This window comes from Martes martes (assembly GCF_963455335.1).
Source record: "Martes martes genome assembly, chromosome: 10".
Taxonomy (NCBI): Eukaryota; Metazoa; Chordata; class Mammalia; order Carnivora; family Mustelidae; genus Martes; species Martes martes.
Genome location: NC_137898.1, coordinates 99,986,841 through 100,005,127, shown reverse-complemented (window position 1 = coordinate 100,005,127; position 18,287 = coordinate 99,986,841). Strand labels below are relative to the sequence as shown.

The following is an 18,287-nucleotide window of genomic DNA, read 5'->3' as shown; positions in this document are numbered from 1 at the left end:
CTCCCATTCCATAGGTTGCCTTTAAGTTTTGTCACTTCCTTTGCTGTGCAGAGCTTTTTATTTTGATGTAGTCCCAGTAGTTTATTTTTGCTTTTGTTTCCCTTGCCATCTAGAAAAAGACTGCTACAGCCAATGTTAAAGAGGTTACTGCTTATGTTCTCTTATAGTATTTTTATGGCTTTAGGTCTCACATTTAGATCTTTAAAATGGTTTGAATTTATTTTTGTATATGGTGTAAGAAAGCGGTCCAGTTTCATTCTTTTGCATGCTGCTGTCCAGTTTTCCCAGTACCATTTATTGGAGAGTCCTTTTCCCATTGGATATTCTTTCCTGCTTTGTTAAAGATTGGTTGACCATATAGTTGTGGATTTATTTTTGTATTTTCTATTCTGCTCCATTGATCTGTGTGTCTATTTTTGTGTCAGTACCATATTGTTTTAATCACGGGAGCTTTGTAAATATAACTTGAAGTCTGGAATTGTGATACCTGCAGCTTTGCTTTTCTTTTTCAAGATTGCTTTGGCGGTTCAGGTCTTTTGTGGTTCCATACAGATTTTAGAATTGTTTGTTCTAGGTCTGTGAAAATGCTGTTGGTATTTTGATTGGGATAGCATTTAATGTATACTTTGCTTTGGGTAATATAGACATTTTAATAGTATTTGTTCTTCTAATCTTTGAGCGTGGAATGTCTTTCCATTTCTTTGTGTCATCTTCAGTTTTTTTTTTTTTTTTAATTTATTTATTTGACAGAGATCACAAGTAAGGAGAGAGGCAGGCAGAGAGCGAGGAAGGGAAGCAGGCTCCCTGCTGAGCAGAGAGCCCCATGTGGGGCTCGATCCCGACCCTGAGATCATGACCTGAGCCGAAGGCAGAGGCTTAACTCACTGAGCCACCAGGCGCCCCTCATCTTCAGTTTTTTATTAGTTTTCAGAGTACAAGTCTTTCACCTCTTTGGTTAGGTTTATTCCTAGGTATCTTGTTATTTGTGGTGCAGTTGTAAATGGGATTCTTTTCATAATTTCTCTTTCTGCTGTTTCATTATTAGCATATGTAAATGCAACACATTAACTAGGTACACAAGGACCTTGATTTTGTATCTTGCGACTGTACTGAATTTGTTTATCAGCTCCAGCAGTTTTTGGTGGAGTCTTTGGGTTTTCTGTATATAGTGTATCTTGTCATCTGCAAATAGGAAAGTTTTACTTCTTCCTTACCAGTTTGGATGCCCTTATTTCTTTTCATTGTCTGCTTGCTGTGGCTAGGACTGCAGTACTGTGTTGAATAGAAGTGGTGAGAGTGGACATCGCCCTGTCCTGTTCCTGACCTTAGGGGGAAAGCTCTCAGTTTTCCCCCATTGAGTCTGCTGTTAGCTGTGACTTTTTCAAATATGGCCTTTGTTATGTTGAGGTATGTTCCCTCTAGACCTGCCTTAAGGAGGGTTTTTATCACAAATGGATATTGTACTTTGTGACTTATTTTATTTTATTTTTTAATATTTTATTTATTTATTTGACAGAGAGAGAGAGATCACAAGTAGGCAGAGAGGCAGGCAGAGAGAGAGGAGGAAGCAGGCTCCCTGCCGAGCAGAGAGCCTGATGGGGGGCTCGATTCCAGGACCCTGAGATCATGACCCGAGCCGAAGGCAGAGGCTTAACCCACTGAGCCACCCAGGCGCCCCACTTATTTATTTTATAATTGCACGTTTGTACCTCTTAATCCCCACCACTCATTTCACCTGTCTTCCACCCCGTTTACTCTCTGGCAGCCACAGTCTGCTCTGTTCTTTTTGTGTGTTTGTTTGCTCATTGGTTTTAGTTTTTAGATTTCACATAAAGTGCAATCGTATGGTATTTGTCTTCTCTGGCTGGATCATTTTCCTTAGCATAATACCCACTTGGTCCATCCATGTTGTTGTGAATGGCTAGATGTTGTTTTTGTACGGCTGAGTAATATTCCATTATGTGTATCTACCACATCTTTATTCATTCATCTGTCGATGGACACAGGTTGCTTCTGTATCTTGGCTATTGTAAATAATGCTGCGATAAGCATGGGCTGCATATATCTTTTTGAATTAGTGTTTTCATTTACTTTGGGTAAATCCCCAGGAGTTAATTTCACATTTCTTAAGAGCTCCAAGCTAAGTCAGATCTTTATTTTGCTGTATTAAATTTATGACCATTAAAGTGTAGGAACCCTGATAGATTTATTTGCTAATTATTCTTTTATACCACTAGTGATATTTATTTCATATTAATACAGAAACAAGCATGTAAATCCTTTTTTGCATTTGTGCTAACAGTACTTCTAGGATGGTTAATTTGAGCTACTGTGTGGCAACTTCACTTAAAGAGAAAGCTTTGACATCTATTTCACTGTTCTTCAGAAAAATATTAGAGATCTTATAATTTTCAGCAGTGACTTATTTTCGAATGTAATGCTTTAGATCTTACAGGAATTGTTTAAGTTCTGGAAGTAGATGACTTAAGTAGATATACAATACAAAGTAAGCACGAAGAGGTTAAGATTATTTCTCTAGATGCAAAATAATTTTTTTCCCCAAGACATTTCCCAGATTGATGAGAGAGAAAAGACAACTATGTGGTAATGGGACCAAAACTGCAGTTATTATGGGGGAAATCTGAGCTAAGTAGAAGTTAATTATGACTCAGTTACCTTAGTTGGCGCAACAGTAAAAACTACAGATGGTTATTGGCAATTTAATACTCCAAAGCCTCAACATTGATATCCAATACCTCCTCATTGGGGCGTGAATTTTGTGAGGGTTCTTTAACTTTACATAGGAAATTACTGGCAATATGTGGGCAGTAGTCTCAAATACAGCAAAAAAAGTCATGATTATGTATGACTACATTTTTCATACAATATACACATAGTTTAGGTTTTAGCCTAACTATTGATTCGAACGATGTATAACTGAGTGTACTAACCAGTGACTACACATATTTCCCATATCGCATGATCCTTGGGGAAAGGGGTTTTTTCCTAGTTTAAACAGTGGGACCTTTTAGAGCTGTGACATTCAGATGGGACAAGTGAACTTATACCTGCATGTGATTGCAGATAGAGCTGTCCAGGTCGCATCTCTTCACTTTATCCAAGTACTTATACATACATCTTGGAAAGTCCTTAGTGGTGTTTGACTTTTTGTTTGCATTTTTGTTTCAGCACCTGAAAGTTTCTGTGCCTGATGAAATATCGGTAGATCTTGGTAAGTGTGGAGCGTCTGTATCCTGGAGAATTACATCTCTGTAGAATTGTAGCTCAGCCCATCTCTCAAGGTTTTATTGGTCATGTGGTGACCAGTAGGGCATCTGAATCACAACGGAAGGAGAGTCTGTAATACATTTAAAGGATAGTATATGAGGTAAAATACATAAAATGTAGTAAAGACCTTCTCTTTGTCCTTCTCCAGGTTTGCACCAAGTAGCATTGATATGTTGCCAATTATAATGCACAGAGTATACGTTGAAATCACGTAACTCCTTGCCTTTTCTTTATGCAGAAAAAAGAAGACCTGAGCTTATACCCGAGGATCTACACCGCCACTATATCCAAACTATGCAGGAAAGAGTCCACCCAGAAGTTCAGAGGCACTTGGAAGATTTTCGGTAAGCTTGGTGGGTGATATAAGCCGATATGGCCATTCTGAATTAACCTTCTTTTTAGGTGGGAAAAGGTTACACATTAAGTCCTTGGCCCAGCATGTGGTCTTCATCACTGTGATTAAAACCTAAATGAGCACCTGGAGCCAAAGAGCTGGTGTGGCGCTGAGTCCGTAGTCCCCGTTCCACAGGCTTTCAGGATTTGAGCTCACCGCTCTTCTAGGCCAAGTGTGCTCACTCAGGATGTGTGTGTGTTCTGTGGAGTGATCGCCCTAGAAGTCTTTTTCTCTGGTGTTCTAGGTGACTGGGGCCCCAGGATAGAAAACTGTGACATTTTGCCTGTTGCTAGAAACTCATAGCTGTGGAAACTCTGATGAAGCATCTCTAGAGGGAGATCATTCTTCTCCAGGCCACCTCAGGAAGTTTGTCCTGTTCCCTCCAGGCAGAAGCGTAGCATGGGGCTGACCTTGGCTGAAAGCGAACTGACTAAACTTGACGCAGAGCGGGAGAAGGACCGGGTAACTTTGGAGAAGGAACGGGCATGTGCGGAGCAGATCGTTGCCAAAATCGAAGAAGTGTTGTAAGTCACAGAAGTATATGTGGACGTGTCCTCTCTCCTGAGATGCTCGTGATGCTTGGAGCGCACTGTGAGCAAACTCAGGAGGGATGTCACATTGTGTGTGTGGAGCTATGTACTGGGGTTTTAATGTTAAAATTTTTAATTTTTGATGATGGTTTAGAAAAGTTCTTATATTTCTTTTTCTGGGTATTGGTAAAATGAGTAACTGTAGAATTTGCAACTGGTCAAAAGCAGGTCGAGCACTTAGAGTGGTTTCTGTTCATAGGTTTTGAAACTGTTTCAGGCCAGGGAATATTGACAGTTGATGACCTGAGTGAGAAAAGCCTGTGGTCCCTTGAGGGGTTTGAGTTCTTTTGCTGTTTTATGCCCGGTGATAGAGATTGAGGGTGGCCCAAAACACCCGGTACAGTTCCATTGTTGTTTCGGGTATCGAGTTAATTAATAGCAATTCTTTCATTAAATGTCAGTATTTAATTTTGAAATATTTTTATTTTTAGGATGACTGCTCAGGCTGTAGAAGAAGATAAGAGGTAATATAGCTGGGTTATTTCCCCCCCTAGAATTTTATGAAAAAAAGAAACTATCTTTTCTCCTTTAAGTCTAAAATTAGAATTTCTTTCTTATAACTTCAAAATTCAGACTGTCTCCCTCTGGTGGCCTCAGTTTTATTTGACTGATATTCTAGTGTCTTGAGTAAAATCCTTTTCGATATGCAACGAATAGATACCTCCTTAGTTTTTTACTTGATGAATAAATTCTAAAGATTCCAGCATTGGAATCCATTTTGAAGCCATTTGATATCTTTATTCTGTCCATTCTCCCTTCTCGGAATTCTTATTTGACTTCATCCTTTTCCTCCAGTTCAACAATGCAATATGTTATTCTTATGTACATGAAGCATTTGGGGGTAAAAGTGAAAGAACCTCGAAATTTGGAGCACAAGCGGGGGCGGATTGGATTCCTTCCAAAAATCAAGGTAAGACTGCATAATTATGTGTTTAGGCCTCCATGCTTCTCGACCCAGGTTGCAGTGCTTTCCTTCTTAGTTAGTCCTTACTGTTTCAGCAGGCTAGCACTAGGCCTGCTGATAGGTGTGCGATATGGCCCGTGTTCTCAAGAAACTCAAGAAACTGGGGCACCTAGGTGGTTCAGTCATTAGGCATCTGCCTTCAGCTCAGATCCTGGGATCAAGGACCTAATCAGGCTCTCTGCTCTGCAGGAAACCTGCTTCTCCCTCCCCCACTCCCCCTGCTTGTGTCCCCCCGGCCCTATCCCCGTCAAATAAATAAATAAAATCTTGGGGGGGAAAAAAAAGGAAAAGAAACTCAGAAATCTAGCAGGAAGTCCCGGCATGTGAAGTAATGGTGAGACGTGTGAGGGGCGCACATGGCACTTTATACAGAGTACCATCCCCACCCCGTCACAGCCTTCGTCTTTCCTTGTATGGCACCTGTCACAGTTTCTCATTATGGATGTGTCTGTTTACTTTTTGTGAGGCTGTGGAGCTCTGTGAGGCTGAGGGCCTCCTTCTTCGTATCCCCAGCTTTTAGCACAGTGCCCTCACACATTAAGAGCTTATCAAGTACTTGTGCAACGGATGGATAAATTGGTTGGATCAAGCTCCCAGTAGATGTGTTATAAAAGCACTTCTTGGTTTTCCAAAATTCCCAGCTCTAAAGGGGTTGAAAAGACATCCTGAGTTTGATGTGTGCACAGTACCCATGCCGGCCTCTACCGAGTGCCGTGTTTGAGTGTCCTTCACTCCTGTTTAACCCGTTTAACTGCTTCCAGCTGCCCATTAGAATTGTGTTTGTGGGTTTGAAAGCCACAAAGGAATCTACTCTGTTATGTATCTCTTGCCCTCAACTCTAGCAGAGTATGAAGAAAGATCGAGAAGGCGAAGAAAAAGGGAAGCGCAGAGGATTCCCCAGCATCCTGGGACCCCCAAGGAGACCAAGCCGTCATGACAACAGTGCAAGTATGTTAAGTTGGAGAAGCAGCGTTCTCACCACCCCTCACCGTCTTCCCTTCAGAGGCTCAGTTAGCCAGATGAATTGCTGGAGAAAGGTGTTCTTGAAATGATCCCACTGAGCTTCCGATGTCCCTCGTTTGCATCGAGGTTATCTCCTCATGTGGGAGATGTGGGTATCTTAAACATCTTTCATGGCAGCATCCTAGCAGTTGTCCGTAACATAATTTACTTACCTATTCTGATTTTGTTTGTATTCAGCTGCTGTTTTTTAAATTAAAAAAAAAAAAAAAAAAGCATGCACGTACTTCTGCACCATTCTTTGTTTCGTCTTCCTGTATACATGTTACTCCCTCTCTACACTTCTGCAGTTTCTCCACCTCTCCACTGTGCTTTATTTCCTGACCTCCCTCCACTCAGGCCTAATGGAGAGAGATCAGCCCACTGATCTGGGGAGAAATAGGGAGGGTGGTACCTCAGGGAGGGAAATCAGGTCACGTAGTGGTCTTCAGCCTGGGTAGCACCATGTTTGAAAATATTGGCCAGGTCGGAGTTGGGGGGGTATTGTGGTACAGTGACAGTGGTCGTTACGCACCATGAGGAATTCTCCATCAGATACCAGTAGTGCCCCTTGTTGAGAAACACTGAGAAGAGGAAGGCAATTCTTAGGAGGTTGAGGAGAATGGAATACCTCGCAGATGCTGACCATGAGTTTCAAGGGATGTAGAAGAAGGATTTAGGAATGAGGGAGGGAAGAATTTTAGGATTAGGGATTTCCAGAGCTGCGTGAGAGTGTGCGGTGATGTGGGCGATGATGACGAGTGTGTTTTCGCCTCTTGTGGTTCCTGATGTGAACAGGTGAACAGGGTTAGTGAGCAGGCTGCAAGCAATCTCCGTAGTCTCTGAGGCGTGTAGTGCTGATGAATCTGCGAGTGTTCAGGAGTGGGGTGGAGGCCTTGCCATGAGCTCACAGAGCTAACAGGTTTCATCCTCACTCTCACAAGTGAATGCAGTGCAGTGTGCCTCTGTCTCAGCATTCCTGCCCCCACCATTGCTCTCATGTCCTTTTCTCCCTCCTGTCTTTCCCCGTCATCTTCCACCTCTCCCTTCTCTTGAGCCCTCCTTTACCTTCCCCTGCCTTCCTCTCTTTCTTCCCCTCTTTCGTCCTTCTTCCTCCCTTTCTTCTCTTTCCTTCCTTGCGTTTGCGCTCGCTCGCTCTCTCTCTCTCTCTCTTTCTCTCTCCTTCCTTTCTTCTGCCATTTCTTCCTATCTATCCCTCACTCTGAATAATCCATATTTTCCGGGGCCTGCCATGTTCCATACGTTTTTTTAGATCCTTTACATCATCTTTTTTTTTTTTTTTTTTAAAGCTTTTTGGAAACACGAGTTGTTAACTCTTGCTTTCTGTTCAGTTGGCAGGGCCATGGAGCTGCAGAAACAGCGGCACCCGAAGCACTTATCCACACCCTCTTCCGTGAGTCCTGAGCCTCCGGACCCTGCTAAGTTGCGCCAGAGTGGGTTAGCAGGTGAAGGAACAGATGTCGGATACCTGCCAGCCAATTCCATGTCCTCTGTGGCAACAGGGGCCACTCTTGCCCAGGAAGGAGGGAAAGAGAACGATACAGGTAAGCTAGTGCTGTAGTGCGACTTAACCAGGTATTGAGATTTTACAACAATGACACTAAGTGAGAAGCAGAGTGGCACATTATTTTAATTAAGAATTCCAATTTGACTTAATTTAATTTCGCATTTTAATGTTCTATAGCCAGTGATAAATCCATGCTGAATGATAATTTTGAGTTTTCATCAATTCAGAAATATTGACTGGGCTCTCTGTCAGGCATTAACTTTGTAATTACTGTAGCACACAGTAATTATACAGAGATTCTAGCTCTGTGCCACTTAGTCTCATGGGGGGATAGTCACATACATAAAAATTGAAATTGTGCCAGGTTCAGTAATGGGAGAGAGAAAGAGATTGAAGATGTAGGTGACAGACTGTATATAACTAGAAGGACAAAGTTTTGAGAAGGAGATTAGAGATGAAAGGCGGAGTATATGTGAAGGTCAAGGTTATTAGCAGAGAGAGAAGGCTTAGTGAGAAGGGCAAGGGGACTTGAAGAGTAGAGAAAGATGTGAAGTAATTATAGGTCATTGGGAAAAGAGCTTATTACCATATTTCTTTGTACTTGTCTTAATGGGTTTCTTAAGCAAGTGAGCTGGGCGAATCAGTGATCTTATTTGGAGAAGTGAAGGCCTATCTATATCAGTGATTTTGGAAGCACTTCAATTTCTGGTATGACAAGGTCAAGGTAAAGCTGTGGGAGTGGTCACTGAAGAGGCCTAGGTGAAGTTATTAGAGATGAAGAAAGTAAGGAACCAAGAAACCAGGAGTTGAAATACCTTAACATCCCCGAGTTTTGGGGTCACCTCATGTGATACTAGCGGGGAGAGGAAAACCATGAGCCAGCAGCCAAAGTTTCGGTATTGCTAGATGATTGTTATGAGGAGGGAGAGCATATGATAATACCTAGAAGTGAGAGCCTCAGTGCGGCAAGGCATTTTTATAAAAAAGCAAGATAATGTCTAAAAGGAGTATAGAGGAGCAAGGGTATGTGTCTCATCTCCACCCTGAAGTATACAGTGTATGTTGGAAACATCTGTCTCTGAGAGTGCTGTAGCAGAACGAGTGGTGAGAGGAGGGCATGGATTTAAGACAAAGAAGGAGGGGTGACATTTATAGGAAAATCTGGAGGTTTTGTCTTACGTGGAATTCTGAAGATGTTGGGTTGAGTACATGCTTGAATTCATGGCCTCCCAGCTCTCATTGAAATGAAAACAAGGCAGATAGGTAACCAATAGCAACTAAATAAAAAACACAAAGAGAAAGGAAGTAGAAGAAGGGAAGATGTTACCAACAAGCAAGAGATCTCAAAAAATTTGGGGGAGATTAGAAGTGGGCAATTGGAAGGATAAAACAACAGAGGAAGCCAGAGTCCATAATTCTGTTCAGGGAGTCCCAGGTGGGAGCCAGTCTGCCCATTAGAACCCCGGAGAGACTTTGGGCTCCGAGTTGGCATGTCTTATAGAGTGCATGAGTAAGAAGTAAAGCTGAAAATAATGAATTAATTGAAGGTCTGTAATCAAAACAATGATGTCAGCAGTTCCTGATCCGTGTATGTAGAATATGAGCCGTCCGTCATTTACGTACCGAAGAAAATGCGTGCGCTCTCTTCTAGGGAGTTGAATGAGTTGTGTAGGAAAGGTCAGTCCTCCATGATACAGTGCCCTGGAGTTCTAACATTTGGGGCCAAAAGCCTGACACTAAACATGCCAGGGTCTCACCCTGCTCAGAGAGCTCCCAGCTGAAATGAACCAGCTTCATACAGCTGCAGAGGAAAGCCCCAGCAGCTTCCCAGTCTTGCATTCTCAGATAGGAATGGTATGACTCACTCAAGGCAAAACTTGCTTGTTAGAATCAATACCAGATAATATGTAACGCCAAGCTTATTAATGACATAAAAAAGAGAATACAAAATAAACGGGAAAACTGCCCCTAGCAGAAAACAATAATTTAGGTAAAAGACAAGAACTTAAAAAATGTAAACTCTAAGTTAGACAGTATACTTGGGGAAATTTTAAAAAATTATTATATCTGTGAAACAAGAATAATAATGCTGTGAAAAAAAGTATTCAGAGACCAAAAATAAATGTTTTAATATAACTGTTACTACAATACAATACAATAACTACTGTATTTGTTATTAACTGCTTTCTCAGAACTTCGTAACTTAACCCAAAAAACACTTAACAGTCCACCTCTTTTGGTGGCTGAGGAACACGAGAGCAGCTTGGCTGGGCAATTCTGTCTGTCCTGTGATTGCAGTCAAGATGTCAGTCGGTCATCCGAAAACTCAGCTGGGGCCGGAGACGAGCTCTGCGCTCACGCAGGTGGCTGGTGGCAGAGAGGCTTGGCTCCTTCCTGGAGGCCTTGACTCCTCACCATATGGGCTTCTCTGTAGAACCGCTTGAATGTTCCATGATGCCATGGTAGCTGACTTCCCCCAAAGTCATCCAAAAGAGAGAGCAAGAAAGGAGCCCCCATACCTTCAATGACTTCGTCTCTGTGGGCGCACATTTTCACTTCAGCAAGTTAGAAGCAGCCCCTAAATCTAGCTCACGCTCACGCAGGGAGGAATTGGGCTCTGCCCCTGAAGGGAGGGAGGAGTAGCAAAGAATTTGTGCACATATTTTCAAACCACCACAGCTGCCAAGAGTTGAAAAAAAAAAAAAAAAAAGCCCCTAAAAATAAAGTCAAGGAGATATTTGAGAACATATCAGAAATGTAGAGAGAGAGAGAAATCGGAGAGAAAAGAGTTATGTAGCGAGCCACTTGAAAGGTCCAATGTTTGTCTTTCTGACGAAAGATCAGCAGAGGACACCGAGGAGAGGCAGTTGGAGAAATGATAGAAGAAACCATCATAAAGGGAAGAAGACTTGTCTTCAGACAGAAAAGGTTGACTGGGAACCACCTATGATGAATAATAACAACAGTAATAAGAACAAGAGCCATTCCTAGACTATTTCTGGAAATTTCCATGCACCAGAGATAGAGAGCCCTGAAAGCTTTAAAGGGAAGAAAAATGGGAATTATGCTGCATCACATTTCTCATTCTCACACCAGGGGCTAGAATACAAGGAAGCCAAGCCCTGCAACTTAGAGAAAATTATTGAACTTAGAATTCTGTGTCCATCCAAATTACCTTCAAAAATGAAGGAAGATACAAAGACATTTTCAGATATGCCAGGATTCAAATGTTAGCTGAAATGCACCATTTCCTTGAGCATGATTTGAAGATGCGCACTCCAGCAAAATGAGAGAGAAATGAAGGAAGAAGGTGTTATGGTGTTCAGGAAATAGTGGAAACCTCCCAGGGAAGTGGTGAAGGGCCGGCAGGTCTTGGACGATAGTTAGGTCCAAGGGAGCAACTGCTCCAAATGGGAACACAAGGACTAGGGAATAAGAAAAAGGGAGATTTTAAAGCAGTTTGGTAGTATGATGTACCAAATGAAGAAATCTGAGACTTGATAAAATGATGGTGCTTTGACAGCAATAAAGTCGTTTGGAAATGCTAAGGAAAAACAAAGTTGTTCAAGAAAGCTAAATCATGATTTAAATGTGAAACAAAATATACCATTGGAGATTACTCAGCTGTGGCCACCATACAAGGAAGGAAGGAGGGAAGGGAGGACGGGGGATGTGAGGAAAGGAAGGAATATAAAACAGAATAAAAAGTGGCATAATCTTGAAGTAACTGATGGCGTATTTGACCTTGATAGAATGAACATTCTATTTCAAGTGACCCAAGAGTTGCATCATTGGACCAGCAGAAAAGGAAACATAATCCTAACTAACATACCTCCTGACCTGGCAGAAATAATATGTATGTGTAATAAATTCTGTGTTGTATTTTGTGTATGACCATATGTAGATTGGCAATAGTCATGCAAGCACTCTGGCTTTTTAGACTTTCAGGATCCACCACATAGGCAAGGCACAGAATATTTAGTTGTGGCCACAGATCACAGAAATGTAAAAAGTCCTCCTAATGACACAAATAAAAAGTGGTGGAAAGAACTGAAAGGTAGATGGAAGGAAATACAATTAAACGGAAGGATAAGGATATTAAATACCTAATTTGATATAGAAGAGAGTTAAGGTACTAACTCCTTTATGGAGCAAGTATAGATATAACTCTGTCATTTAAAGTTAGGTAGTAAGCATTAACCCAACTAGGAATAATAATGTCATTAAACACTGGGAAGAAATGGGGGAAAGTGAAGGTGGGAAGTATAAGTGGGCAGAATCCTCAGAGGAGGAAGAAATAGATATTACCTAAAGATAGTAAATTAAGAAAAAGATTTATGAGGTTATTATTTCTAATTAGACCACCATAATAAGCAAAATTTAGATAAAGAAGATTGGCACAGGGGATAGAAATGTTTCTCCTCATCATATGCTCTTCTGAGTTGTTTCCATGTCTTATGTTGATGTTTAAAGATTTTATTTATTTATTTATTTATTTATTTGAGAGAGAGTGTGCACGTGTGCATGCGCATAGGCGGAAGAGTGGAGGGAGAGGGAGGGACTCTCAAGCTGACTCCATGCCCAGTGTAGAACTCCACGTGGGGCTCAGCCTTACAACCCTGAGATCGTGTCCTGAACCGAAACCAAGTCTGAGGCTTAACTGACTGAGCCACCCAGGCACTCCAGTATGTTGATTTTTTAAAAGTTGCTTAAAAATGATATTCATGGTGGGTTTTTTAGGGCATTTTAAAATGTCGTATAATGGAATTTTGGTTGTGGCTAACATGCAGTTGTTTAAATAAGAATGTGGCTGTGGATAGCCTGAATTTCTCTTTGGGGAATGTTTTTTGGGGGGAATCATTATCTTCATTAACACCATCAGAGTGTCCAAATTTTATCTTCTCAGGATCAAAACAAGTTGGAGAAACACCCGTGTCTGGAGACTGTGTGGATAGCACCCCTCGGACTCCCAATACCGTCTTTGATTTTCCACCTCCTCCCCTAGACCAAGTGCAGGAGGAGGAATGGGAAGTAGAAAGGTAATTCAGTGGTATCTTTGGGGGCAGGGGAGGTTAAGAACTGCTTAAGTTCCTTCCATATCTTGGCTGTTGTAAACCATGCTGTAATAAATGTTGGGGTGCATATATCTTTTGAAATTAGTGTTTTAGTTTTCTCTGGGTAAATATCCAGTAGTGGACTTACTAGATTGTATGGTATTTCTATTTTTAATTTTTTGAAGAGCCTCTGTACTGTTTCCCACAGTGGCTGTACCAGTTTACATTCCCTCCAACAGTGCACACAACCTCCTTTTTCTCCACATTCTGACTGACATTTGTTATTTCTTGTCTTTTTGATACTAGCCCTTCTGAGGAGGTGATACCTCATTGTGCTTTTGATTTGCATTTCCCTGATGAGGAGTGATGCTGGACATCTTTTCTTATGTCTGTTGGCCATCTGTATGTCTTCTTTTGTGTTCGGGACCCTTGGCATAAATTTCTTGATTACCGTTTTGTTTTCATGTTGATTCTTTTGTTTTCCATTGTTTTAGGGTGACTGAACATGGGACACCAAAGCCTTTTCGAAAGTGAGTAATCCTAAAGTAGCTTTCATTAGAGGCATCTTTTTAAAAATATATCTTTGTTCTCAAACATTCTAGTTTTAAAGGAAAAGAAAAAATGTACACAAATCTGTTAGTATGAAAGAAAATTCTTAATAAACACAAATCATTCAAAGGGTATTTTTAGAGGTATGTATAACACATGTAAGTCATTTTGCAGGAGACAGAGATGTTTTGGCCCTGTGCTAAGTACTACTTCAGAAATATGACTTATGTACTTTAATATAAAAACTTGTGCTATTTCCCATTGTCCATCTGATGTCCTCAAATAGAATTTATCGTTGTTTTTTTTTTCCATCAGGTTTGACAGCATAGCTTTTGGAGAAAGTCAAAGTGAGGATGAACAGTTTGAAAATGACTTAGAGACAGATCCACCCAATTGGCAACAGCTTGTTAGTCGAGAAGTGTTACTGGGACTAAAGCCTTCTGAGATCAAAAGACAGGAAGTAATTAATGGTGAGTTTAATTATTGTTCATATACAGTGAGTTTTATTAGACTAAAACAAGCCCCTGAGCTTTGCAGTTTGCTTCAAAATTTCTGCAAGCCTCTTGTTCTATACAAAGAGAAATTAAACTAGATAGATGATCCTTGAGCTTTCCAACTCAAAAAATGCAAATGATTCTGTGATTCTTAATGATAATTTAAGAGGAAAAGGTGTTTAGCTCTCAGGATATTTAAGATTCCTACCGTTATGGATCTTGACCAGTCATTAAGACAACCTTGGTCTGTCGCTTTACTTTCATGCTAAGTTATTTTCATGCACAGATTATAAATGAGGAAGCTCAGGCTCAGGGTGATTGATTGAATTAATCAAGAGGATACAGCTAGCTGATAAGTGATAGGGAGAAAAGTGGGATCCAGGTGTCCCTTTATCCTACTGCAGTGTTCTTTATTTTACCCTAGCATATATGTGACAGAGATGTGGGTGACATGGACGCTGTCTTCAGGATGCAATTTAAATAAATACTCTTCCTGGGGCGTCTGGGTAGCTCAGTCGGTAGGCATCTGCCTCTGGCTCAGGTCATGATCCCAGGGTCCTGGAATCGAGCCCCACCTTGGGCTCCTTGCTCCATGGGAAGCCTGTTCTCCCTTTCCCACTCCCCCTGCCTATGTTCCCTCTCTCGCTGTGTCTCTATCAAAACAATAAATAGGGGTGCCTGGGTGGCTCAGTGGGTTAAAGCCTCTGCTTTCGGCTCAGGTCATGATCCTGGGGTCCTGGGATCGAGCCCCACATCGGGCTCTCTGCTCAGCGGGGAGCCTGCTTCCCTTCCTCTCTCTCTGCCTGCCTCTCTGCCTACTTGTGATCTCTGCCTGTCAAATAAACAAATAAAATCTTAAAAAAAACAAACAAACAAACAATAAATTTAAAAAATCTTAAAAAAAAATACATCTTTCCTGTGTCTGGTAACTTTGAGGTTAGTGAAAGAACAAGTCTGGCCTCAGAAATGAGGGTTTATAGGCAAATTAGATAACCAAAAGTACTGTTCTTTCTGAAGAGGGCTCAATTGAAAGGGTATATGCTGTTTGGGCTTACAGCTTTCTGATGTTGTAGCTGTGATTGGTGGGTAGTATTGTGAAAAGACAGGATTTTGCAGTGCATTGTCAACTTTAATATACAGAATAGTTTTGGGTGTTGTTTTTTTTTAAGATTTTTTATTTATTTATTTTAGGCAGAGAGGCAGGCAGAGACAGAGGAGGAAGCAGGCTCCCTGTGCAGCAAAGAGCCCGATGCTGGGCTCGATCCCAGAATCCCGGGATCATGACCTGAGCCGAAGGCAGAGGCTTTAACCCATTGAGCCACCCAGGCACCGGGGGGTTTTTTGTTTTAAAGATTTATTTATTTGAGAGAGAGCGAGAGCAAGAGTGGGGGGAGGGGCTGAGAATGAGGGGTAAGCAGACTCTCCCCTAAGCAGGGAACCCAACGTGGGGCTCCATCCCAGGGATCATGACCTGAGCCACCCAGGTGCCCCCAGAATAGTTTTGAATGATATTTTTCATTTGCCAACATTCAGCTCTTAGAGCCAGTATGCAGGAGGGTCTCATGGAATCAAGAAAGTGACATGAGAGATACTGTATCCTTTCAAAACTATAAATAATTATTATAGAGCTCATTTGCTGCTTAATTCCAGCTAAAGCCTGTGTTTGGTCTCATGGAATTACTCTAAATGAGGTAACATTTCATATTTCCTTTTTTTTTTTTTTTTTTTGCTTAGAACTGTTCTACACTGAAAGAGCTCATGTTCGAACACTGAAGGTTCTTGATCAAGTATTCTATCAGCGAGTGTCTAGAGAAGGAATTCTGTCACCTTCAGAACTACGGAAAATTTTTTCAAACTTGGAAGATATTCTTCAACTTCATAGTAAGAAAAATCGACTCTCATCTTTGTCCCTAACATTTTTAATAGATGAAAGGTTGTGAGTATATAAAAGCACCAGAGCAATAAAATCTTCTAAGGGTATTCATGTTAGCATTCCTGAAATTATATAATTATATGTGAGCACATAACATAAAGAAGTGATCAGATGGTTGAATACCTCCCTCCCTAGACATCCACTGGCACTGTCAGCCTTTTGTATATAAAGTGTTACCACAGGACTTAGGGTCTAAAGTTAACGTCTAAGATCAAAAGTATGAATAGTTAAAATTACCTGTGGCAATTTCTTATCAATTACAGTGTATATGTTTTTAAATATATATATATATCTCATATAATTTGTGTGTGTGTGTGTGTGTAGTATATGTAATATACAGTGTATAATTTCATGATGGGGTAATTTTCAGGAATTCTTTCATTGTTACTTGAAATGCTTGAGTAAATACATAAAAAATTCTACCTTGCTGGCTTTCCATGGTTATAGTCATCTCAGACTTTTATAGACACAGTTCCTCTCTCTGTAAGTCACTGCTTCTCTGTGATCCTTAATTCCCAAGCTTTCTTTCGTCAAGGATGCCGTCACCACCTGCCAACACCTGCCTACCAAATTGGTGCCTTTTATGTCTTTGTGGGTGATCTTAGGCTTCACTAGCATGCATTGACAAGTTCAGGTTGATTATATCCACTGCCTGTGAACATAAACATTTTGAGAGGAACAGTGGACAGAATCACCTGTTCTATTCAGATTTCTTTAGGAGCATAGTTATGATGGGGTCTTGAAGTTAAATGCATATTTGACGTAGCTATACTGTATGTAATGTGCTAGTTTCCACATTGTTTTATGCTTTGGCATCTGTTTTTCAGATAGAGCTCACAGATATCTGTATGCATAAGAATTGTGTTCAGATTTGTATTTAAAGAGACTAGAGGCAGCTAAACTACTATGAAAATCCTTTTTTTGGAAAATTTTGGTTTCTCGGTCCAGACAGTAATGCAGACCAAAATGAGTGTATGCTTAATTATTTTCTGTTGTGTCCCCCCGCCCCCCGCTTAGTTGGATTGAATGAGCAAATGAAGGCTGTTCGGAAGAGGAATGAGACCTCAGTTATTGATCAGATTGGGGAAGACTTATTGATCTGGGTAAGGAGATTGGCTGTTTCATTTTAATGTTTCTATAGACACTGGAAAATCAGATTCAAGGTTGAGTAACTAATCTTTCCAAGTATGCAAACTCATCCATGTTGCAAAGCTACTGTAAAGATCAAAGGGGTCCAAGTATGTATTCTTGTAGTTAGTATCTTTTCTTCGTTAATATTTTTTAATAAGTGCTCATTCAAACTAAGTTCTCTTTTTTCATCAAATTCAGGATATTAATCTCTGTGTTTTAATGAATAGAGAGTGAAATGAATCTTGATAAAAATAATTTAACTAACATAGAATTTTCACTGTCTTCTGTTGTCCAAATTTCAGAATTCTGCTGTAAAATATTAAACAGTTGTAGATCCAGAGCTACCATCACAAAAGTAGGAAAGTGAGAAGTACTTAATCTTTTTCACAGTATAAGGAAAGAGCTCCAAGACTGCCGTAGCTGTTTGTCCCATTCTGTTCTTCTGTCCGACTCTTTGAGAATGTACCTCGTGGTGTGTACACTGTTCAAGGTGCTGGGGAGATGGTGGTAATCACAGCAGACATGGCAGGAGCCATGTGCCTGGGTGGCACTTAGAACCAGCAGGAAAACAGTCATTGGTCCTTTCAAGTGTGATAAGAGTTAAAGAAAGGGAGAGTGCAGGTTCTTATGGGAAAATATAGTAGAGAGACCCACACTAGGACATATAGAAAATTTTCCCAGGGTAAAGTGGGTTTGATCCAAAACAAAAAAATTTTTTTAAAGATTTTATTTATTTATTTATTTGATGCGGAGAGAGATCACAATTCGGCAGAGAGGCAGGCAGAGGGGGCGGGGGGAAGCAGGCTCCCTGCCAAGCAGAGAGCCCGATGTGGGGCTCGATCCCAGGACCCTGAGATCATGACCTGAGCCGAAGGCAGAAGCTTAACCCACCGAGGCACCCAGGTGCCCCCGTTTGATCCAAAATTTTAAAGAAAGTACTGTAGTTAAAGCTGTGAGTAATGTTGAAGCATATGACATAGTTCTCAGAATATTAACACAGGTTGCACAGGAACTGTTCAGATATGCCCACGGAAATTGACTTCATTATGCAGATTGCTTGAGGAAATGCCACAGATTTTGGTAACTGTACAATGATAAGTTTTTATAAGATTGAATACAGTGTTCATAATACTTCTTTCATTGATGTTAAGATTATGGCTGAGAATCTGCTAATCACATAGGAGATCTTCTCTCAGCCTCATAGGAATGATCCGGGGATCACAGTCCGCTCTCATCTTGCATTTATTCAGCTTTCCAAGGCATCTTCTAGAGGCCCATCTGGCATTATTGTTATTAAGGAGATTTAACTTCCTTGAAAAACCCAGCTTACTCTATGGCTACTTGGTGATAGTGTGGCTCATTT

At 40.9% G+C, this 18,287-nt stretch overlaps 1 protein-coding gene across 5 annotated transcripts in view; it reads left to right on the top strand.

Annotated features, from left to right (window-relative positions):
* The window catches only part of ARHGEF12 (Rho guanine nucleotide exchange factor 12), a 143,682-nt gene that overhangs the window by 106,407 nt on the left and 18,988 nt on the right, over positions 1–18,287 (top strand). For 3 of the 5 annotated variants that reach the window (XM_080817461.1, XM_080817457.1, XM_080817459.1), the window contains 12 exons: positions 3,190–3,232; positions 3,527–3,632; positions 4,069–4,206; positions 4,704–4,736; positions 5,068–5,182; positions 6,079–6,184; positions 7,588–7,800; positions 12,670–12,802; positions 13,312–13,347; positions 13,682–13,836; positions 15,595–15,741; positions 16,811–16,896. In XM_080817461.1, coding sequence (XP_080673587.1) covers positions 3,190–3,232; positions 3,527–3,632; positions 4,069–4,206; positions 4,704–4,736; positions 5,068–5,182; positions 6,079–6,184; positions 7,588–7,800; positions 12,670–12,802; positions 13,312–13,347; positions 13,682–13,836; positions 15,595–15,741; positions 16,811–16,896 — 1,311 coding nt within the window. The remainder of the gene's footprint in view (positions 1–3,189; positions 3,233–3,526; positions 3,633–4,068; positions 4,207–4,703; positions 4,737–5,067; positions 5,183–6,078; positions 6,185–7,587; positions 7,801–12,669; positions 12,803–13,311; positions 13,348–13,681; positions 13,837–15,594; positions 15,742–16,810; positions 16,897–18,287) is intronic. The other 2 variants (XM_080817458.1, XM_080817460.1) reach the window with 1 other exon arrangement.